Source organism: Musa acuminata, chromosome BXJ1-11, assembly GCF_036884655.1.
Source record: "Musa acuminata AAA Group cultivar baxijiao chromosome BXJ1-11, Cavendish_Baxijiao_AAA, whole genome shotgun sequence".
NCBI classification, from domain to species: Eukaryota; Viridiplantae; Streptophyta; class Magnoliopsida; order Zingiberales; family Musaceae; genus Musa; species Musa acuminata.
The window spans coordinates 684743-709380 of NC_088337.1; the positions used below are offsets into that span (position 1 = coordinate 684743).

Here is a 24638-nt window from a genome sequence, read left to right on the forward strand (position 1 = left end):
AAAAATATTATTAATTATTCAATAATATCTCCATTATCTAGAATGACTTATTTTCGGTCCAACAATTATATCCATATTTACACATAAATCATCGTGCATTTTCACATTTTTCCTGTCTTAAGTTACAACTTTGGGGAAATTTAGGGATACATGCAAAAAATCCCATGTACGTATCATGTATTAGCTTTCATCTAACATGGGGGGAACTCCAATGTTTCCATAAATAGCTACGCTTCCACTGTCGTCCTACCTTCGCAAACATCACAAATGGTGTAGCCTAATCCTTCACAGTATGGGCACTTTGTACCTTCACCAACCCACTCCAGAAACTGAAGATGGCCAGAAGAAAAACAAGAAAAGTTTAAACAGTTAGTGCAGGAGCAGACAAATAATCAGATAAATGTAAGCATAATCTATAAAACATCAAAGTATCAAAGCAATCAGACCTGTGGTTCAATATTTGGTTCGCCGGTTCCGTCACACTCTGCAAAAGAAGAGGAAAAATAAAGAAAAATTCACTGAAATGGATCATAGTCTTACCAAGAAAGTGACCAAATTGTTGCAATAAAACCAAACGGATAGTTTTGGGAAATTATTACGAGAATAAACCAACTGGGACCCATAGGGAGGACAAAAAGAATTCAGTATGTCAATACATTACTTTGGATGTAGAAATTTGGTTTCTTTAACAGTATGAATGAATATCATTATTAGAATAGAGACAAGCAACAGTGTCAGTTGGTGAAAGGAGGCAGGTTAAATGCACTTTTGTCATTTGGAAACCAGCTGCTCATGGAGTGTTGACAGGTGCCACACATGGAAATTTTAAGTTCATGCTACAAAAAGATGGATATCGTAATGGAAGAGTTACAGCACAACACAACAATGACAGAAAAGACTCAAAGAATCAATATTGAAGTTGCATATGTTTTAAATGCTATAAAAAGATACAAAACAGCAATAATTAGTATAAAATGACTTCAGGAGGACGTAGGAGTTGTTTTTAGATACCTGTGCACATCAATTTGCCTTCCCCACGGCAAGAGACGCACTTTGTAAGAGATGCAGTCTCCCTTCTGTCAAGTGGTTTATCCCTACCCACGAGCCTTGATGGTTCTTCCCACCTGTTTTCCCCGAGAAGAAACACTCTGTGTTGAGAAACATCAAATTGTGCATCACCATTTTCTCTCACTACTTTCCGCTGAATCTCTGTCATTTCTGTTATAGATGTGGACATTGCTCCATTTGCATCATCCTGGGGGGCAAATATAACTCGGGTAGTCACGATCTCGACCCAAGTGGAGAAATAGAGTGCAAATTGAAAAGCAAATTGGAAATTCAAAGCATGAACCAAATTATTGTGGCAAGGTTTGCTTATCACATATCCAGAAGCAAATCTTATTCAGTTGGGCAACTAAATGTTAAGAGAAACTATCAAATTCAGATGAATCTGGAAATAAAACTACCAGTCATGCATACTGAAGATGATACAAAATTTAAAAATGCATACAGCATTCACCTTCAAGGCAGTGCCCCCTTTACCCTGCTCCCTAAATAACGTTTCAAGAAGCTCGGTTGTCATAATCCCATCTTCGAGAGCTCCTAACGAGGCCTGTATTAAAATATCAGCAAACAAAAATGAACGAAGGATCGAATGAGACTAATTTAATTTAGCAAAGGTTTATAAGTACACAAAATTGATTAAATATGCATAGTTCTCTTATAGAACCAATTGTTCCTACTGCTGCCATTATCAAAATGATACTAAATACTTACCTGCCAAGTTTTCACTGCTCGTTCTGTCCCACTTGAAAAGGATGAGAACTCCATGTCTTCCTCACCCGAATAAAACCCCAAGCTTTGCAAAGCTTCCTGCTTAATCAGGCTTAGAAGAGTTAAATATTATACTGTTTCAAAATTAATCCTGTACAACAGTTTCATGATTCCCTTATACCCAAATGCATCAAACAAGAATTTCACATTATCAATGTTAACATCACATGATACACTAACACTATTTAGCTACTGGATACGTGAGATTGTGGTTAAACAAATCTTTGGGCATGTTCCTGCTATCCAAGGATCCTAGAAGCTATAGACATTAGTTTGCTTCTCTTAGTAACAATTAACTATACATGACACAATGAAGGTATGAAGGTTCTGATGTTAGCTAAGAGGTGCTCAATAAAGTGCATCTAAGGACCTACTGAAACAATCATTTATAGTGATATGTAAACACTCACTCATAGTAACTCGTAAGAAATTGTGCTGCCATTATATATATAAATATATAAATATTTATATTTATATATATTGAGTTGAACAACTCAAGCTTATGGGCTACTCTAAAAATCAATTAGGATTTAGGACTCTTATAAAAAACTTATCTTATATTTTGGATAAGAGTTAAACTAATTTGTCTTGATCGCTTAGTATGTGGGTCTACCTTACAAGTTCTAAAAGGTGTGATGAATTGATCAGGGATGATCCAGCATAGTTCGAGCCAAACTCCGATTCAGCCCAATTGGAGTTCCAGTTGGACTCCAGTCCAATCTTAATCAAACCAAAAAAAAACCAAGCCAATCTCAAGCTCAAAGACTAGATTTAAGTCAGCTCATGCCTCACTTAAATTTAGCTTAAATCAAGTTCCGATGGAAGTGCAATTTAGATCAACCCAACTTTGACTCAAAACTCCAATTCAAATTCAATGTAGCTGAACTCAACTCGAGCTCAATCAAATCTAAAGAGGTCAGGTCCAACTATAATAGGTCCAGCTCCAAGTCCTAACGGTATTAGGACTCTCCAAGTCCTAACTTTGCTATGACTCCATCCTTACCTCAGCTATAAAAGAGAGAGGAGAGCCCCATCTAAAGCATCCCCAAAAGAACCAAGGTCATGCCCTTTCTTAAGAAGCCAACCACCCTGGGTTAAGAAGAGAGGAGAGAAAGAGAGGAAGGAGTTTGCAAGTTTTGCAGCCCTTCTGCATACCTACAGTCATTTTTTTGCAAGACCTTTTCCCGAGTTGTTACCAGCCTTAATAGATTCTAAAGAGGCCTTTAGCAGAAATAAGAAGAAGAACCAAAAAGCAGAAACAAGAAGAAGAACCAAAAAGCAGCTAAGAAGTCCCACATCTGACCCTAGTTTCATCTTGCACCGAGAGTTGCAAGAAGAGGAGTTCTAAAAAGGATTCTGCCTCCAACTGCAGCCTTTTCTTTCTCAAGTTCTAGCAACCAAAATTCTACATTAAAGCCTCGTCCAGCTACTAATGAGAAGTTGTAAATCCCTATTGCTCACTCTCTAAACCTTAGGAGGAGTTTCCAGCAACAAGAGAGGAGGAGACTGAAACCGGCAGTGATATGCTAACTACCAAGAGCACCTAGGAGTTGTCCAAAGACAACCTGCACTCTATGCGCTTATTTGTCTCTTTACACATTTTCAATTTTGTTGTTTTAAGTCTTATAGTTAGCACTTTAGCTTTACAAGCAAAAAAGGTTTTTTTTTTTTATCTTTCAGTTTTACGCTTGTTTCCTAGCAATAGTTTTCTAATCTGCCAAAACTTCCATCCAAAAGATGGTATTGGATCAACATTTCGTCAAACCCGAACTTGAACCCCATACGAATCAAGAATCATAGTTAATAGAAGAAGGTTCGATACAGTTAAATATAAATAAAGGATAGATAAGCTGTCATAAACAAATTGGGAAAGTAATATTCTCAATGAAAACTTGAATTTGATGAATACTGACTTTATATCTGGTTCTACAAAAAAAATATACACCCTTTTCTTCCTCTCTCGTCAGTCATCTGCTCCTATTCTCCTGTGATAACATACATAAAAGTTGCATTCTGCTCTAACTATGATTGAGATGTTGTCTACATTCTGAGATCTAATCTGTCTTTTGAGGAAAATTAGAAAAAGAAAGTCATATCTTTGACAAAATTGCATTGCATGCGAATCAAACATTCATGATACACAAAAGACTTGTAAGATTTTTATTAGGAATTATTCATGCGTGAGGAGAAATTGAAAAGAGGAGTAAAAGAATAATCTCGCATTGGTAAAGTTGAGAGAGTTTAATGATATATATTGAGTTGGCCCACAATCTAATAACTTAAACTTTTAAGTCGAATTGGTGTCTGATATATGTTAACCCTATCCCAATTTGACTCAGAATCATCGTGAATGCATTTCTAATAATTCTAAACAATAGAATATCTCCATCACAATCCGAATATAATTGATAAAAGAAGAAAAGAAAGAAGAGAAAGGAAATGAACTCCAGCGAGAACCTGCAAGGTTCGAACGTCCTCTCCCTCGGATCCCTTCCTAAGCGTCTTCCGCCGGATTTGCTGCTGCTGCCTCTCCTCCACCACCACCTCCTCTCTCCTCTCCACCACGGCTTCCGAAACTCTTACCTCCTCAAGAACCATCTCCTTGACCTGGGCCTCCTCCACTAGCGCTGGCCGCGGCGGGGCGGCCCCGGACCGTCCCTCATTCTGCGGGGCCGCCAGGATCAATGCCTCGAGCTCGGGCCGGTCTCGCTCCAGGGCCTCGATCTGGAGGCGGAGGGCGGCGATCTCGCGGAGGAGGGCCTCGCGCTCGGCACCCCAACGGGACTCCTCCCGTAGCCAGCGCTGCTCTTCCCTGAGCCACCGCTGCTCCTCCCGAAGCCATCGCTGCTCCTCCCGCTCCCAGGAGGAAGAGGAGGACGATGAGAGGGAAGCGAAGATGGGAGATCTTGGGGATGAGGTAGTCCTAGGGATAGGGCTGGGATATTTTCGTGGTTGGAATGGGAAGGGGAAGCTTGATTTGGCCGGAGGCCGGTGGAGGCCCGGTAGGAGTGACGAAGCCATCGAAGTCGAGAGAGAGAAGTGGCGGGGAAGCGGTATCGCTGGGGATATTTTTACTCAACTAATAAAAATCATCCTATCTATAAGAATACAATTTTAGATATATATATATATATATCCTTATTGATTTAAAAATAAAAATAATCAAAGACACCGTAATCTATTAAATACGTATGACGTCGAGGGCATTTTAATTTTCTGAGCGATAAAGATCCACAGTGAGAGGAGAGGGAAGCATGAACAGTGAAGAAAGAGCATTAGGGTTTGTTCGCCTCCGGCTCCTCCTCCTTGTCTGTTGTAGCAATATTTGACTCTAGGATTCCAGTGTTGCGTCGAGACGTAGTCGGGAGGGAGGAATGGTGAGGGGATCCATCGGGAAGCTCGTCGCCGGGTCTCTCGCCCTCGCTAGGAGGTGGCAGAAACAGCAACTGCGGCGGCTCAACGTCCATGAATACCAGGTCTTGATCCGATGTTCTTGTGTCACTTGGTGACACTTTCTTTCTGATGCGTTGTTTCTTTGTTTCTTATTCTTTGATCCAAAGAACATGGCGAAGAAAGATTTGATTGTTTTGTGTAATGCGTGTAATATGGGAAGGATGATCCTTTTTTATAATTTTATACGTCTTGATTGATATTGGATACATAAATTTTGCCTACGCGTATCTGTTGTTTGATCTTCCCGTTCTTTGCTGGCGCTCTTTTGTTTCTTTCAAGATATTATTTTTTATTGTAACCTTGATTTGTCTACACGGATCCGTTGTTTCATGTTCCTGTTTTTCTTTGTTTTTTTTTCTTTCAAGATCATATTAGATAGTCCTTTCTTAAACTTTTACGGGTCTTGTTTGTTATTAGATACTCAAGATTTGCCGACACAAATCAGTTGTTTCATCTTCCTGTACTTCTTTGTTGGCTTTCTTTTTGTTCACGATCATATTGGAAGGATAGTTATTTTTTATTTTTGCAAGTATTGTTATGTAATATTAACAGTTTAGTTTCAAAACGAAAATGGAGGACTTAAAGTTGGTCTTTAAGGGCTTCATGAGTATATTGTCATTAGTTTGGACATTATCATTTTTGCATTGTAATCCAGATTAAATTAATAGGTCAACTATCCTATCGAGTCAGGTTGTGATAAATAATATCAAGAGTGGATATAGCATTGAGCACGGTGAAAGATCTAAAACTATGCGTGGATGAGATTGGAGATATGTCATCATGGAATCATCATTAGGCACAGCCTTACATGCACCATCCCAAGATTAGATTCTGGGTTATATTGGACAACCGGAAGTGGTAGAAGATTGGTCTGGGTCTTTGGAATTAATTAGTTTTACCATTGAGCCAAGTTGTCACATATTTGTTATTAGATGGACAAGATTTGCCTAAACGGACTGATTCCTTTTATTTTAAGACCTTTTTTTCCTTTGTTGACGTTCCTCTTTTTTTAAGACCATATTGGAAGGATAATTATTATTTTTAAATATTTTGCAAGAACTTCTTGTTATTAGATTCTCCAGAGTTGCCTACACAGATTGATTTTTTGTTCTCATTTTTCTTTGTTTGTGTTCTATTCTTTTAAGATTATATTGAATCGATCTTTTTAGAGTTTTATATTGAATTAATTCTTGGCTTGAGTTGTGGAGACAGCCTAAAATAAATGTTTTGGATTAAGTAAGACTAAAATTGAATATATGAGATCCAATCCTAGTATTATTAGGAATGAATAATTAAGTAAAAGTTTAATTATCTTGAAATCAATTATTCAACAAGATGGAGAGATTGATGAAGAAATTATTCATAAAGTAAAAATAAAACGGATATAATGACAAGACCATCAATAGCTTTGTATGATCATTGGGTACATTTGAGATTAAAATAAATTTTATAAAACAATTGTTAGACCATCAATGCTTTAGAATTTAAGTGATGGATAATTAGGAAATAATATATACAAAATGATTGTATTGCTTTGATGAGAATGTTGAGGTAAATGTGTCGAGTTACTAGGAAAGATAGGAAAAGAAATGGTTTCATTTTTGAACAATTAGGTGTCTCTTCAATTGAAAATTAAACGAGTGAGAATTATTTAAGATAGTACGGATATGTTGTTAGGAGACCTGCAAATACGATTACTTGTATGAGGAGAGGTAAAATTATTACTAATATGAGGTGAGGTGGACGGAGACACAAAGAGACATTAATAAAAACTATATTTAAAGATTTAAATATTTTTAGCTTAACTAAAGATGTGACTCTTTATGGATCTTAAGAGCGGGAAAATATCCATGTAAGCGACCCCAGATAGTCGGGACTCTAGGGCTTTGTTTGTTGTTGTTATCATTGTATATTTGATTACAACAGATCAGTTTTGAAATCTTCCCTTTCTTCTTTGTTGGTGTTCTTTTATAAATATTATATTGAATTCTATGACATTTCTGGAGCTTTAAATGTTTGACATATAGTCTCTTAATTGACTTGGGGGATGACCATGGTGCATAATGTGTAATCGTAAAGGTCATTGCTTCTGGAGCAGGGTGCTGAATTGATGAGCAAGTATGGCATAAATGTACCAAAGGGAGTCGCAGCTTCATCCATTGAGGAAGTGAAGGAGGCTGTCAAATCTGTATTTCCCAGTGGGAAAGAGGTGTGCTTCTTGTCTAAGCCAGAACATTAGATTAAGTTTCACATTTTCTGCAAGATTTCTTAAAGATTTTGGTTTGTCACTTGATCTGTTGCTTTTGTGTCTATGAAGTTTCAATGGAAATCTATAAAGGTATATCTGACACACAAAGATCACAAATCATGTTAATGGTTGTTATGATCGTTTCATGCTCCTTGCATGGGAAATATAACTAGAATTCCATCAATGAGGGTATAAGATTGATCAGAAATACAGTTTCACAATCTGATATTGATCAGAAATTTAAATACTGCTGTTACACAAGAACCTATTCTTTCTCTTGCCTGGAGTTTGATATGCATGGGAAATATAACTAGAATTCCATCAATGAGGGTATAAGATTGATCAGAAATACAGTTTCACAATCTGATATTGATAAAAAAATTAAATGCTGCTGTTACAATAACCTATTCTCTCTTGCCTGGAGTTTGATATTAACTCTTGGAAGCTATTAAGCTAATATGTTCAGATATTTATGTGAGTGGTAATTATTTACTCAGCATATTACATTTTACTACAACTAATAAAAGTTGGTGTGACTATCACACATATCATCTCATGTGCATTATTTTATCAGTGATTCATTTATAAATAGCTAGAACACATATTAGAAACTGATTTCTAAGTATGATTATGTATGGTGTGAAATGTCGAGTTCCATAAGATCTTTTTGGCTAGATTTCAAAAAAATGTTTTGATGATTTATGAGTTGCGTATTTTAGAGTGTTTTACACTCTAACATAGATAATTGAGGTTTGATGGTGTTGCTACAGGTTGTAGTAAAAAGCCAAATTCTTGCTGGTGGGAGAGGCTTGGGGACCTTCAAAAGTGGACTAAAGGGTGGAGTGCATATTGTTAAAACTGAGGAGGTGGCTGATATTGCTGGTAAGGGGTGTATTTATTCTCTACCTTTGTCATCATATTATATCCATTTATTCACATCTAGTTTACTCTTGAAGTATGGAACCTCATACATGTCTTTGTACTGTACTTGACAACATGCTACATTCATCTATTCACAATTGTTACTCTTCATGGGTGGAATCACATATTAAATAATTTGAAGCCTTGAAAATATATTTCAATTCTTTCCACTCAGCTTCCGTGTAAGGAATGTGATTAGCGTTAGTTTGATTGATGCATACATCACTTTGTTTGATATGATATAACAATATGGTAAAATAGGTTTCTGATTGTTAACTGGCGCAGGAAATATAGGGAATGATTGTCACATGGGCAAAGTGTTAGAATACTATTCATCTTTGCATGTTTTATTCTTGTGGAAATGCACCTTTAGTAGATTTAAGAAGATCATGTGATTTATTAAGTAACGGTTTATTTTATGTGCTCTCTATTTGCATTAATAATATGACAATGAGGTTCCATATTTGAAGAGTAAACTAGATGTGAATAAATGGATATAATATGATGACAGTGAGGATGACAGTGGGATTGAAAACCAGTGATTGAAAAAGGCGCTCGGGCGAGGCGAGGCGAGGCCCTAGCGCCTCGCTAATCTCCCAGGCAGCGCGCTTCAAACAGGCGCCGCCTGGGCGCTCGCCCGAGCCCAGGCGCTGGGCGCTTCGGGCGAGCGCCTGGGTAAACCAAGGCGACCGAACCAGGATTTTAGGTCTGGTTCGGTTGGTTAGTTGGTTCAATCGAACCAACTAAACCGATATAACCCTTACCCAACCCTAACCCGCTGCCGCTGCCACTCCCAATCCCGATCCCGATCCCGATCTCGCTGCTCGCCGCTGTCGCTGCTCGCAAACGCTGCCGTTGTCGCCGCTCGCCGCTGTCGTCGCTCGCAAACGTTGCCTCTGTCGCCGCTCGCGCCTCCCGCTGCTCGTCGCTCCTGTCGCCGCTCGCGCCTCCCGCTGCTCGTCGCTCCTGTCGCCGCTCGCAAACGCTGCCTCTGTCGTCGCTCGCGCCTCCCGCTGCTCGCCGCTCCTGCTCCCGTTGCCGCTGCTCGCAAACGTTGTCGCTGTCGCCACTCGCGCCTCCCGCTGCTTGTCGCTCCCGCTCCCTTTCTCGCTGCCGCCGCTGCTGCTGCTACCGTTGCTCGCCGCTACCGCTGTCGCTGTCGCTGTCGCCGCTCATCGCTGCCGTCGCTTGTCGCTACTTCCTCGTTTCTCAGTCAGCAGGTTGTTAATTGTTGCAATACACAAGGTAGAAATGCAATGTTTCAAACGGTTCTCACACTTTTTTTCCTCACCTTTTGTTTTATAGTTTTTGGACAAATTTCAGTTGGTTAAATTTGGTAGTTGTAGGTCAAGGGGAGAGAGAGAGTGATAAAATGAAAAAAAAGGGAGAGAAACGAGGGGAGAAGCGATGAAAACCATGATTTAATGAAACAATACAATTTTTTTTCGACAAAAGTATTAGTGAAGTTTTCAAAACATACCAAGTATCGAAAGCTAAGTGGTCATTTAATTCCGTAAGAACAATTGTCCAAAAGTCCAACTCCACACACAATGGGTTGACATTGGAGGTGCAAGGATTCGTGAGTTTTAATAGAAGCTTTTGTTGCTAGTCGGGACCCATTGGAGTACATGGCGGGTTTTTTGATGATTCTGATACCAAACTGATGCAAAACGGATTAGGAAGAAGTAGAGAGAAAACAAGAGAGCAAGATAACAAGAGAGGATAGTGAGAGACTAGAAGAGAGAAGATGCAATTCTTTTCATTCAAATCTGAAGTGATTCATCCATTAAAAAGCTTCACTATTTATAGGGGTTTAGGAGTCTTGGTATAATCAAGGAAGGCAATGATTTCCAAGAGTAATCTCGTAAGAAACTTGTATGCGCTGAATACAAAAGGAGTCCCTAGGTTAGCACCTAGAAAGACCAAAGACCTTTTTATTTTCAACACAACTCTTAGATATTTTGGGCCAACTGATTGTTTGACTTTCTGTTAATTTCTTTGCCTTAAATAAGCTTTTCTGAAATCCTTTATAAAGCTAGATGGTTTTCCATTAATATGGAGAACAATTTTGATGAAGAGGAAATATAAATTGATATTGTGAAAATTTGTGATTAATTGGAAAGGGTAACTAATTTTTATTCTTACTGCAAAGATAGAAATATATTATGAAGTGGTGTCCGGTCATTTAAGGATAAGCTACTTGTGGTGAACTAAGTGATCAAGGCTTACCATCTAGATTGGTATGAAAAAAATGAATTTATTACGGTGAGCATAGTATTGCATGGATTTTGGCTCTCTGTGGTGGCCAAATTAATTATGACAATTTAAAGAAATGAGACACTTAAAAAAGATTTGCTGTATAATTTTCTGAAAATTTTTATGGAGGAGTTCAGGAATTGAATAACGTTCCATGTGATCTGGATGAAAAAGAGTTTGGGTCATTGAAACAACACATTATTCTTGGAAGATAGGTACTTGAACCAGATTTGGAATTTGAATGATGTAGAAAGATGAAGCAAATAATAAATTTGACAGGGAGAAAATCCACAAGTAATGATTTGGAAGAAGTCTAATAATGATGGAGGTACTTCTTGATAAGGAACCATTTTTAGTGAGGGTTCTTTGGTTCAAACCAGAAGATAGGATGGTGCTGAAGGGTTTTTTGGTAAGGTGTTCTCCATCTTGTAGTTCTCGTTGACTTAATGATTAGTTAGTACATTATAGGGTTTATTTCTTTTGACAATGCCTGAGAATATCCATCTCTATTTGTAACTGTGTCTCTCACAAATTGCTACTTCAGTGCTTGATTTACGTAACCATGTTGTTTGGCATAGAACTTTGTTGTTACTGTGTAGTATCCTCAATTATGATTGACCTGCGACTCGTGTTTAACAGGTTTCACTAAAAGTTCCTGTTGTGGTTCGTCTGGAGGGCACCAATGTAGATCAAGGAAAGAGAATTCTCAAGGTATTCACAGCCTAGTTTTGGCTACATTTTCTCCCATCGTTTTTGTTTGTCTTTACATACAATCACGTGATAAATAAAATTAACCTACAAGTCATTATTTATAGGAGAGTGGAATGGCTTTGATCACCGCGGAAGACTTGGATGATGCAGCAGAAAAAGCAGTGAAAACTGCTGCTCAATAGGTATACAACGACGGCAGTCATCATGCCTGCTTATTTTTTTTTAAAAATCCCACTAATCCGACTGAGTTACTGCTTCTGTTCAGTGAATTTCTCGTACAAAGATGAATTTTCTGAAATAAAATTATTTTGCTTCACTGAGCTGTGAGGACCTGACCAACAGCGCCGTGTAATTCAGTGAGTGATGGCTCCTGATAATGTTCCTTTGACGGTTTTTTGCTGTTTGCAAATTTTCTCTTTGCTGTGAAATAATCCATTTGCATTTCATCGCCAGGAAAGAAAGCTTCTACGTGATTGCACTCTTTGGCCACACATGGCCAGAACAAAATTATGTGGCAAGTCCCTCTTGACATCCTCTGTTGATACGCCCATGTTGCTCGGCGGAAAGGTGTTCGACGATATGCTCCACGTGATGTTGTCTCATGGAAAAACTTCGATTACTGATCTGCATTGTTAGTCCGACTCAATAGGCATGCGTTTGATTCTGATGACTCTCCTTGGGAACAACTTGATCAATATTGATGCCAAGTTGCTAATACTTGTTTCCATTACCAGAATGATCAATATAATGAAATGTACGCATTGCCTTTTCACTTACAAGTGTTACTAAAATTCTTTCCTCGCTAACGACTGTTAAGATAGAGAATATTTGAAGGGAAGAGTAAGGGAATTCCACCACGCATGGTGAATATTGCATGTGTCCCTTCAAAATTTAAGTTTTATGGTGTATGTATGTATATATATTCAGGGCAAACCTAAAACCTGCATTGCCAGAAAGTAGATTAAGCGAATTTTTTGGATATTATATATATATATATATATATATATATTAAAAGCGATTAATAGGATTTTTTTATGTTAAATGTCAAAGGGGCATATATGTCACTTTAAAACTGCAAGGATGTATAAGTTAGTTTCTTTTTATTCCTATCGTTCTCGGGCCCACCCGGCTGATGGCCCACCTTATTTAAGGGTTAGCCATGTGGGGCATTCTTAATGGCAATCGCCCATAGATCAAATACCTCAAGAACACATTAATCGGACGGCTCAGATCCATGATATCAATCGATCAAACAATGCTATAAATATGCGATCGCCATAATATTCCCCTCTCTTTTTTCTCTCTCCTCTCTCTCTCGGCTTTCCGAGGTCCTAAGGCCACCTCTTCCTCTTCCCTACTCGGTTATCGAGGGCGGCGAATTCTGCGATCCGAATTCGATCTCATTCCCGATAAAATCCTCGTACTTTCCTCCGATTTCGATGGGGCGCGGCCTCCTGAGCGACTGATTTCGAGGGCGATCTCGCTTCATGAAGCTCCGCAGCCGGAGACCAGGAGGATCCCACTGATCCCAGTCGATCTGAAGCTTCTTCAGGCTTTCAGCTTCCAATCTTGGGTTTCTTGGATCAATTCGACGGCTGGGTTAAGGGTTTGGATTCTTTGGTTCGGATAGGGAAGGGGAGGGAGGGAGAGGATCCGATTTGGGGACCTAGGGTTTGTCCACCTTGAATCTTGAATTGAAAGATTTAGTTTTTTGATTCTTTTTGTGAAGGGACTTGGGGGCTAGGGTTTCTTGCATTCTTTTTGTCGGTTTTCCTCGTTTTGTTGAGGGAGAGGGCTTGACTGGAATGGATTCGGATACGGTGAGGTACGTGGCGTCGTTTGACCCGGAGCTTCTGCAGCTTCCGGAGCTGTCCCATTTGGCTCTTAAGGAGAGACCTAAAATGGCTGAAGAGCTGTATTTCCAGTGGCTTTCGCTGCCAGAAACGGGAAAATTGGTACGTATTCTTTCGTTATTTGTTTTGTGCCAGTCAATGAAAATATTTCCCTTCGTTTCATCAAGAGGAAGTGGTGGAAGCTTCATTTCTGCATAGCATCGTAGACGTTCTTGTTGTGGATGACGCTTTTGGAAGAACTTTAATTAGTCATCTATTCAGGACGGTCTCCTTGTTTCTGGAGATTGGTTAGCTTAATTGGCTTCATGGAGGATTTAGCCTTGATTCTGAAATTTATCTTATTAATTTCTCGTGGTGTTAGAAGGGGCATTTAAGTATTTTCTTTTGAAATAACTGCATTCTTTATTAAGTTTCATTATCTTTGTAGATACTCAATTTCTAAAATGGGACGGATCTCCTAAGCAGAAATGCAGAAAGGTCTATATATTTTCTTTGTTAGAATTATCTGGAATCAATTCTACATTTTTTTGTTAACTGAAACTTTGCTGAAGACCTAGCTTTTCTAAACAATAAGCTAACTACATTCTGCCTGTGCATGGTGTTCTGTTGCTCCCGCTCCCTATAGACTCAGATTTGAAGTATAATTCATTATATAATCATATTTTGGTTTTGTTCTTCGTGATGGATGCTCTTAAAGGTAACATCATTTGCGGGGTGGTTAATTATGATACACAACATATCTCTTAAGGGCACTTAAAACTTATTTTCCTTACATTTTAGTTTTGATTTGAATTTGTGGCAGTCTGTCATGGAAAAATGGCTTTCTTGTTTTATATTTTATGTTGTATCCTGAATTGGTATAACTCATCTCAGACATTACATCAAGATATTATGTCTAGTAAAATTTTTATGCATCATAATTTCCTATTTATAAATTATAATTTAGATTATTAAGATTATACCCGAAGAAAGAAGAAGGTCTTGCTTGCTTCTCATGCAGCAGTGGCATATAAATCATTTTTATCTTATATTTTTATACAAGACTTCCACTTTGTCGATCAATGTCAGTTTTCTTTATAAGTTGTACCCTTAAAACATCTAGAGTGCAATATGTCCTAGGTTGAAATCCAGATATAAGGCCCAGTAATTATGCTTGCCCTGCCAATGTTTTTCTTTTTGATTTCAGGTTAAGTCATTGATTGAAGATGTGAAATCAGGTTCACCTTTAAATGCTGCTGGCAGCTCTAGTACATCGAATGCTGCCACTAACAGTTCACTGCCGTCCATGTTTCCTGCCGGCAGTGCACCTCCTCTCTCACCTAGAAGCACTTCTGGATCTCCCCGTTTTATGAAGCGTAGTTCAGGAGCTGGACCTTCACCATTTGGTTCTCCATTAAAGTTAGTGAGTGAACCTGTCAAAGAAGTTATACCTCAGGTATTTTAACTGCTGACCAATTTTTTGTTCTATTCAGACCAAAACATCTCCTCTAGGTGGCTAATGGGTTTCTGATTTAACTGACTGATGTCAACACAGTTCTATTTCCAAAATGGGCGTCCACCTCCAAAAGCAATGAAAGATCAATGCTTATCTAGAATTGATTATCTTTTCTTTGGTAACATGGATGGACTACAAATCCAAGGTGAATATGCACTAATGTTGTAAGACTTATAATCGTGTGTTATATTCCATATCAACTGGCTAAAGATTATTACTTTTTTCCTTCTTAGAATTCAAAACAGTTACGAAGGAAATCTGCAAGTTGCCATCATTTCTTTCAAGTTCTCTTTTTAGAAAGATTGATGTGGAATGCACTGGAATGGTGACAAGGTATAGCTCATCAGAATCAAGATTTACAAAGCACACTGTTCTATGCTTTGCTCTTTAGGAGCTTGAGTTGTTCTATTTCATTGTTTAAACTTGAATTAGTTATTTAGTTGCATATATTTGTTCGATTTTCATTTCCATTTTTTTGATCTTCAAGATAAAACTGCTGATTGTCCATTGATTATTTGTCTGAACTTGTCTTATCCCTTTCAAAGGTTTATTATATTTGTTGTTGCTCCTTAGTAGAGACAACTGACAACCTTCATCCACACAAACCCCATTTCTATTGATCTTTGTTTTCAACCATTGCTCCTCATCATGAGAGGCCTAATGTATCAAGTGTCCGACAACTAACATGGATTGGTTCATTCTCTTCATTGCCTACAACCACTACTATCTTAACTGAATTTCTTTTAGAACCAGAGTCTGCCATTGATTTGATAACTTAATGTGATGTTGCCATTTAGTAAGCATTAGTACTGCAGGTTTGTTGGGATATTACAGCTTTGTTGTTGTAGTAGTACTGCAGGCTGCAAATTGCAAATTCTAAGTCTATTAGATGGTCTTTTTTGGATGATGAGTCAGGTAATTTGTACACTCAACTTTTAGGTCAGCTAGAAGGTCTGTGTCAAACTTTCCATCTTCAGTGTATGGGGATAACTAGGCCTTCATATATTTATTAAATAAAATTTTATATCTCTATACCCAGATGCCCTTACATCTGGAAATATACTTGCACATGCTACTTGCTAGTCATCATAAAAATATTCTAATATGGTAACTTTGTGTGTCTTGGCCCCATAGTAAGATTGCTTTTTCTGTGACTTGGGTGTAAGAACTTGAATTGCTAGTCGTATATGCAACTATGATGGCAATTCTTAATTTGATCCTAAACTCGGCTTGATGTGAGATGAAATTAGCAGGATCATTTGGACTCTATGGATTTAAACTATAAATCTTACTTATCTCAGTAGTCAACCTGACTGTCCTGAATTGATCCCATGAATAATCAGGTTAAATTTGTCAAATATGTCATATTTAGTTATACTATGTTGATAAATTGCATCATTAATAGGTTAATTGGGTTCAAGGTGTCAAGTTAAATTGTGTAAGCAGGTCACACCGTTTCTAAGTTTGTTGATGGTTGTTATCCTTGTCCTTACCTGATTCAAATTGTTTATTGACTTATGTAGGTTAGATATGGCTACTTCTATTACAGATGGACTTGGATTTGGTTTTAGATTTTTGTTATGAGGAAGGCAATGGCAAACCACCTTGGACATTTCTCAGAACTTTTAGCCTCATGCACTAGGCCACCATTAATATGACTTGGACCATAGATAGGAAAGTTTTAAAGTGTTTGGTTTTGGCCTTTCGAAGCTATGGGTTTTTAGTGATATATATTTGAGGGCTGGACCTTGTGAAAACAGAGTTAGAAAAGATTTGGTGAATGTATCTTTTAAACCTTAGTTTCTTGGAGCAAAGTGCATTCATTGTCATGGTGCATTTGCATGTGTGAGTTTAGGTACACCAGTTTGCTTGACATGCAGTACATTTGAAGCTTTTTCTTGAGTAACTTAATATCGTCTGCGACATATACAAGATTGCTTTTTGTTGGTTGGTCACTGGTCAAGTCACCTTATGCTTTGTGTGATACCAAAGACAGGCAACATGGTTATTTTTTATGTAATTAGATAATTCCACTGGGCTCATCCCTCTTTGATTATAGCCATTTATTTCATTTCTATTTTCTCGCATCTACATCATGTAGGTTCATTGGTTATTTAGAAAAAGGCTTAGCCATTTACTTATTGTGTTTGTCTTATCTCATTGGAGGTACTCCTCGCACAACATTGATTAGTTGGTCATTTCTGATACTATATTAGGGATGCATTTATCGTTTATTGGGTCAATGGCAACATGATGACAAAGGATATAGCTACACAAATATTTACAATTTTGAAGCAAGCAGATCGCAAGTACCTCACTCAGGTTTGTCTTCTTTATCTTTTCCACAGCACTTAAAAAAACTATTTCTTAGGGAGTTGTTCGCACACTTATTATAGTCACTGAAGTATAAGGTCAATGGTGCATTAATTATGGAACAGTGTTATTTCTTCAAGTACCGATATTAGGATTTCAATACTCTTATATTGAATTGTATGTTTCTATTTACTCTAAATTTCTGTAGGAGGACTTTAAACCAGTCCTGCGCGAACTTCTGGCAACCCATCCGGGTTTGGAGTTCCTACAGGGGACACCTGAATTTCAGGAAAGATATGGTGAGTTCTTACTAATGACAAATAAATCTTTGCTATTAAGTATCTTGTTATGTTTGACATTGGATAAGTTGGTTGGCTGATATACCATGATGTTAGTTTCACAAATTATATACTTGTATATGTATGACACGCTGTTTGTAGCAGATAAATAGTTCAAATGCCAAATGGTCATTGGTCTATTATGGTACTCTGAATGGTTAAACAAAAAATTGATTTGTTTATTACTGTGTTTTGCTGTGTTGTAATCTGAAAGAAAGCCAAAAAGACAGTCTGTTTGAATATCTCTTGTAATGACAAGGATCTCCTCTCGAAGTGATACTTATATGCATTTTGAAAATACATGGTCTTGTTGATTGTATTCAAATGGCATCCATCATTTGCCCGTATTGGTTTATGCTTGAAATATGCCTGTTTTTGTGATATTTAAGTTGCCACGTGCCAGTAATATGCATAAATTAATGGATTACTTTCTATAAGTTTCAATTGTTGAGGACAATCTTTCACATTTTGACCTTTCCCTTACATAATGCTCATATCCTTCATTGATGCATTCGTTAAATGTGTGTCTGGAGTTATTTTTTTAAATGCCCAGCGTCTAGAGGGCAGATCTCAATAATTTTGTACATCTTCTACTAGTATTGTCTTCATTACTGATTGTGAGATCTGTGTGATGCAAAAACTTGTTCTGAAATGATAGATGTTTTGTTTTTTGAAAAAAAAAAAAGAGAGAAGATTAGCCAATTGAACATTCTTCCTTAAAGGTATGCACTTAAGCTTTGCACTCGGGCTTCAAGAGACTTTGTAGCAAGGATTTAAATGTCAAATAAAATAAAAATTAAAAATGAATAGTATCGTACCAGCATTGAGTGATTGATATATGTTTTGACAACAATAGTATTTAGTAGTTATTCTTTTTTGTAGTGTTCTGGATTTATCAATATAATGTGCTTATGTGATGTATGACATAGTTATCAACATGTGATCAAAAGTATGACTTCTTGTGAGTAAAACAAGAATGTGGCTTTTATTGACGAGGCTAACCTTTAAAAAAGTCTAGTGTAACCACTTAATAACTTGTAGAGGTCTGTAATATTCTTTATGAATTGTTTAAGCATCAAATAGTTAATACCTACTTGTTAAGGTAGCAAAATTAGAGGGATTGGGTGACAATGATTCCTTGGCCAACATGGCTTGGAATTGGAGCTCACTATGCAGGGAATGCATCAAAGAGTCCCTATGTACTTAATGGACAAAACAAGGGGTATACTTTTCATCAACTCTAAATGCTTCTCTGACTTGATGAGCTACACCTATCATGTGATGTATAGAGCATAATCTTCTCTAGGAAGCCTGACATACTAGACAACATATGTTTTCTTTCTTCATAGCTGTCCAATACAATTTGAATGAGACTGTCGGAAGGCATGCACTTGATAGTCTATCCAGTTAATGAATCTTATAGTTAAAATATTTGAAAGAACTATTAATTGTGATTAGAAAGAACAGGAAGATGTTCTTCTGGCTTTTTAGAGTTAAGGAACACTAGGACACACCAAAAAGCCTTTGAATGAACCAACAGGCTTTCTTCTCTGATTGAACTGCATGTGCAAGGTGATGATAAAATATGAAAGGAGGTGACAGAGAAGAGAGATGAGTTATCAGTTACCTAATCTGCACAACATCGATGACCATATCAGTCTTCAATGTATGGTCCTTGGCAGTAAAATTGTATAGTTGAGTGGATTCCTATTTTATTTTGCTGAAATAATTTCTTTTTAGACCTATTCTATTGTGTGTATAATTTAAATACTTAAGATTTAGTTTCTATTGTATGTTTAGCTGCTGTAGTTATCATTTTAAAATCAGCAAGATATTTACACTTCAGCAAATTGTCATTTACTGTCTACATGTGAAGAAAAAGCTGTGAGAATTCTACTACTTTTGGCTTTATGTTTCTATATATGGGATATCATGTAGTTTCTTGGCACATGTTGTGTTGATGGCAGGTCAAACTCATCCTGTTTATGATTCTCATCACATCTTATAATCATCATGCTCATCAAACACCTTTTCTTTCATATCACGATTCAGTTGTCTTAGGCTGTTGCTCATGTATTTTATTGATAATTCCACCTTGTGTTGCATATTCAAGGTTGATAATTACAAACAGTAGTTGTCATCTAATACCGTGTGTTCTATGACATTTTAAAATGTTTTAATCATATTTGGTTTTCAAACTTCCTGAACGCTATGAAAGCATCTCTTTCTAATTCATTTGATAATGGAACATTTTTGCCAGCTGAAACTGTCATATACAGAATTTTTTACTATATGAATAGATCTGGAAATGGTCAACTTACCCTCAGAGAACTGAAACATGGAGATTTAATTGCTGCAATGCAACATGCTGAAGAAGAAGAAGATATTAACAAAGTTTTGAGGTGACATTTTGCTGATGTGCTTCTTATATATGTCTTGTAGATCTGTTTGATATGATTTGCAAGTTTACATAATATTGTATTATAAATGGCTGTAGGTGCTATTATATTTTCAATTTCTATTATGCATCTAGCAAATGATGGTATCTGACAATGTCCAGTCTTAGTTGGTGTAGGGCTTAATGTGAAAATGTCTGTAATGGAATCCTTTGTTCTGGCATGTTCATTAAGACTAGACTTGATGATTTGTTCAAAATAGTAGTGTTTATGGAGAACCTTGTATTATTGGTACATACGAAGGCTTAAAATTTTATCGAAACTTTCAAGCTAAAACTAGCTCTTAGGAGAAAGATCAGTTTTGGTCAATACAGATATGAAAACTACTGGTTTTGCATGTTGAAAATTCCATTAGTTTCAGTATATTTAAATAGCATAGACAATTCGTGATAGAAGTTAAATAATAAACTGAATGCTAAGCCTTATATATTTCTTTTAAATTGGAAGCTGAGGAGTTGGTCAACCAAAGCGAAAATCACATTTTTGAACTCATTGCATTTTTGTCTCCCTTGTTTTTACATTGCTGCATCACATGGTAATGGCTATGAGGTCGAGCTTTGGTACATCGACAATGTTGTCGCTTCTGGTGACCAAGGTTTTAGTCACGAAAACAACCTTCCTAGTTACAGGGGTAAGGTTGCATATATTGTGACTTCGTATTGATGAGAGCCTCACACACCAGGTTTACCCTTTTCCTTTTGGTAATTGCGAACTGATTACGATAATTCTTAAATATGCAGTTGCGTTCCAGCTCATTTATGCTATTATGTTTGAAATTATTTTATACGTTATATGCCAGCCTGATATTCTTTGATTGTTGGTCTTGGTAATTAGTGCCACCAATCATGAACCATTGGTATTTAATAATAATTGTTTCACAAATTTGTACATTGTGTAAGTAATTAGGATCATTTTACAGTGGAGAATAGCATTGTTCTGATAGTGTTTATACCTGCAGGTACTTTTCGTACGAGCACTTCTATGTGATATACTGTAAGTTTTGGGAGCTTGATACAGATCATGATTTCTTGATTGATAAAGAGAACCTAATCAGATATGGAAACCATGCGCTAACCTATAGAATTGTTGAAAGGATCTTTTCACAGGTTTGCATCAATTTGTTGTTTCAAAATACTGGGAGTCTAGCATAACATGCGATAGTCAAGAGTTGTACAAATGATCATTGTTGTTGGATTTTGTTCGTGATGTTTAATGTGTTTTAATTGCCATCTAGGTTCCCAGAAAATTTAAAAGCAAGGCTGACGGGAAGATGGGGTATGAAGATTTTGTGTATTTTATACTAGCAGAGGAGGATAAATCAGCTGAGCCTAGCCTTGAGTATTGGTAATAGCGACAATTCTGTGCAAACTTTTGATGATAATAAATCTTTATATTTGATATGCATGATTTTTATGATTATATTATCTGATTAAACATAATTTCTTCCACCGTGGCTTTACTTCCTTGGAAGATTTTTTTTAGTGACATAATGGATCTGGTTAATAATTCTAGGTCTTCTGATCATTATGACATGTTGTCAATTTGTAACAATTTGACAACTTGGTTATACAATAACATGAAGATCCGCTACACATTATAGATCACCATGAGTCATAAGATAAAACTGTATTTAGTCAAAACTTTTGTTTATCGATATTTCTCTAATAAGCTTCTTTAAGTCACTAAACTGGCTCTCCTTGTGTTATTTATGTCGTGGGTATGTTATTGATGTACATGCCCATGCTGACCATGAATCAGTGAGAATTTCCTACTAGAAACAAATTGAGGAAAGAAATATTGGCACGCCTCCAATCCCATGTAAGAGTGTATTTTGGTCTTGGTTCTTATCACATGTTGATGATTAAGAACTTTTGACAGACATACAGACATTTTCTTATCTGAGCATTTGTCCAGATCATGCGATAGTGAAGATTTCCTACTAAGAGAAGAAACATTGGGGAAAGAATATTTGATTGCCTCGAAAGCTCTTGTTAGGTTGTATTTTGGTCTAGGCTCTTCTCATATGTTGATGACTGAGCACTCATGTTTAACTGACAAACATTTTGAGGTGTTGTAATGTCTTATACCAGATGGATAACCAATTTCCCAATGTTTTTGTCTGACATATATAGCCTGCCACTACATCTATATAATTTTTTGTTGAAGAAGTCATTTATTTGGTTAGGAGATAATTATTAATTGATCATCTCAACATCCTTTTTTGTGTATGCTTCTCATGCTGGCACCAAGGAACAGTCCATAACTTAACTGTCAACCAAATTAAATCTTATTCATCTTTGTTGCTAAATTTTTATATTTGTTTCAGTTTTTCCCAACATGACAGTATTATCTGTTATCAAGAGAAGAGTTACTAATATCCTAAATCCATTAAATATGTGACCATTTTATGATAATATCATAAGACCACATTTTTTCTCTCTTCAGGTTCATGTCTCCTTGTTGGATACTTGGCTATGGACATTCATTTAAGTGACAATTTACCTTGTAGTGGAACTTCTTCATATTCATATTACTAGAGTCATACATGATTTGCTATTAAGTATTTTGCTCGATTGTGACTTATTTACAAACATGATAGCCCACTGGTTAAAAGATCACCTTAGTGCACATGTCACATTGCAGGCAGCCCTAGGCGTGTAAATGTAGGTGTAATGGCATACCCTTGAATGTCAATTTCTTGGTTAATTTTTCTACATTATTTTGGAGATTATACTCTGGACTCCTTTTTAACAATTCATGGTGGTTTGATGGCAAACAGTATCTGGCATTACTGCACCTCTATTGTTGTTCCATGTGAATGATGAAATAGAAGAATTCTGAGTGTTACATTAATTTGTTTGGTTAGTCTTTGGTTGGAACTGTTCTCCCTTTCTCGTTTTAATATTTATTATGAATATACTGATTTTCAGGTTCAAGTGTATAGATTTGGATGGTAATGGAATTTTAACTGCCAACGAGATGCAGTTTTTCTATGAGGAACAGTTGCATCGTATGGAATGTATGGCACAAGAACCTGTACTCTTTGAGGACATATTATGCCAGATGATTGATATGATTGGTCCAGAGGTGACCAACTCTCCCAACTTGTAGGATAGGATGAGATTGGGAAAAAATTTAAAATTGGCAATTTTTTCTTGCAGAATGAAAGCTACTTTACACTGCATGACTTGAAAGGCGGCAAACTTTCAGGAAATATTTTTAACATCCTCTTTAATCTCAACAAATTCATGGCATTTGAAACACGTGATCCATTTCTAATTCGACAGGTGAGTGAATCTCTCTGCTTTGTCAGCAACAGTAACTTCCTTGAACACAAGGAACATGCTTCATCAGTCTAATGTAACTTGTTCTGCTTGTAATTGTTCATGTAGGAACGTGAAAATCCAACTTTGACTGAGTGGGATCGTTTTGCACATAGAGAATATATTAGGCTGTCTATGGAGGAAGATGGTGAAGATGCCTCCAATGGAAGCGGAGACATATGGGATGAATCACTCGAGGCTCCCTTTTAATACAATCTATGGTTCATTGCCAAAAATAAAAGAAAAGATTATTTATGGTGAGCAGCTCTATCTTTTGTTGATTTTTCATTTTTTGGGGTGCCATGATATTCTAATTTTTTAATTGTTCCATTTGTATGGTGCAACTTTTATCCAAGAAAGGCATTAGTTGCAGTCGCTAGCAGGAAGAAATTAGTGCTACAGTCAACTATAAATTTCAATTAATTACTGAGACAGATTTTAATGGAATATTTGAAATTTATTAAATTTGAATCATGAATTGTTCATATACCTACTCGTATAAAATAATTCCATGGCATCATCTTCTGATTTCATTTTCTTGTTAAGTCTTTTAATGCTGAAACATGAGAATTAACTAAATATGAAAAAATAGTATGATGGCCAGGCATGCAATTTTTTTTGGGTGAAAGAATTCCTGAGAAAAATAATGTCATATTATCTCATTTTTGGAGTTAGATTATGAACTGTTACTCTCTCTTTGATGTGTGTGAATTGATCAGAATAATTGATTAGGATGGTATCACATAATACTGTACTTACCCAGTCTCATCCAAAAGTTGATATTGTTGCAAAAATATCCATTTAAAACAGAAAAAGTGGATTATCTCCATTTTCTACTCTCATTAGTGTTGAGACTCGTTTGTTCCTATCCTGTAGGTTAGTTCTATGTTCCAGAAGAGTTGAGCTTAATCTGCTGAATTGTAGGTACAAAACATTTTCTTTCATCAACAGTAGCTTACATGTATGTATACACATCAGCATTTCTTTTTTTCTTTTTAATCTGATTGCTTATTTAGTTTGAGCTCTTTGTCATTTTCATCTTTAGGGGCCTGACAGAAGCATTTGATGATATTCTGGACGCTTCCCAGAAGCTGACTTGCTTGGAGCATCTATACAGATTGTATCAGATAAAGGCTTGCATCAGACAGATATTCCTCTGGTGGAAATTTGGAGAAGCATGCCCAAATTTTAGCTTCTACAATTTCATCAGGAAGGTTTAGTTGTAAATGTATGTTTTCATGACTTGCAAAGGTTTTTTTGCTTTCATGGTGATTGAAAGCTAGTAGGTGGGCATTCTGGGAGTGTGTTGCTCAAATCCGGTAATGCCTAGTACATAAGGTGAGACATTTGTTTGCTTCAAAGAAGAAAAATCCAATTTTCCAGTTGATCACATCATTGTAGATGGGGTACCTACCAATCTAAGGATATGATTTTTCAA

General features: G+C 36.8%; 3 protein-coding genes across 10 annotated transcripts; 2 read left to right on the forward strand and 1 right to left on the reverse strand.

Annotated features, from left to right (window-relative positions):
- Window positions 1–74: 74 nt before the first annotated feature.
- LOC103970085 (protein disulfide isomerase pTAC5, chloroplastic) lies at window positions 75–4911 on the reverse strand. Its single transcript, XM_009383723.3, has 6 exons — window positions 4291–4911; window positions 1777–1872; window positions 1520–1612; window positions 1012–1255; window positions 447–484; window positions 75–329 (listed from the first exon to the last, which is right to left on the reverse strand). Exons 1-6 carry the CDS (start codon window positions 4852–4854, stop codon window positions 228–230), a joined length of 1137 nt encoding a protein of 378 aa, XP_009381998.2. The 5' UTR covers window positions 4855–4911; the 3' UTR covers window positions 75–227.
- Window positions 4903–12194, forward strand: LOC103970086 (succinate--CoA ligase [ADP-forming] subunit beta, mitochondrial). Of its 5 annotated transcripts, none has more exons than XR_670622.3 (7): window positions 4903–5309; window positions 7366–7495; window positions 8305–8416; window positions 11351–11422; window positions 11527–11604; window positions 11688–11778; window positions 11876–12194. XR_670622.3 is itself a non-coding variant. In XM_009383724.3 (6 exons), the coding sequence occupies exons 1-5, from the start codon at window positions 5208–5210 to the stop codon at window positions 11565–11567; spliced, it is 438 nt and encodes a 145-aa protein (XP_009381999.2). In that variant the 5' UTR covers window positions 4903–5207; the 3' UTR covers window positions 11568–11604; window positions 11688–11779. The 5 variants fall into 5 exon arrangements, 2 of the variants coding, with proteins under 2 accessions (XP_009381999.2, XP_064944902.1); XR_670621.3 differs by having other exon boundaries at window positions 7385–7495; XR_010481017.1 differs by lacking the exon at window positions 8305–8416 and having other exon boundaries at window positions 7385–7495.
- A 525-nt stretch (window positions 12195–12719) lies between these two features.
- LOC135596729 (serine/threonine protein phosphatase 2A regulatory subunit B''beta-like) lies at window positions 12720–24638 on the forward strand. Of its 4 annotated transcripts, none has more exons than XR_010481019.1 (14): window positions 12720–13377; window positions 14462–14710; window positions 14810–14915; window positions 15004–15103; window positions 16987–17092; window positions 17292–17382; window positions 19682–19823; window positions 20836–20983; window positions 21112–21221; window positions 22808–22964; window positions 23039–23164; window positions 23270–23457; window positions 24077–24161; window positions 24246–24638. XR_010481019.1 is itself a non-coding variant. In XM_065088831.1 (13 exons), exons 1-12 carry the CDS (start codon window positions 13228–13230, stop codon window positions 23408–23410), a joined length of 1626 nt encoding a protein of 541 aa, XP_064944903.1. In that variant the 5' UTR covers window positions 12720–13227; the 3' UTR covers window positions 23411–23457; window positions 24246–24638. The 4 variants fall into 4 exon arrangements, 1 of the variants encoding a protein (XP_064944903.1); XR_010481018.1 differs by having other exon boundaries at window positions 24077–24124; XR_010481020.1 differs by having other exon boundaries at window positions 24125–24161.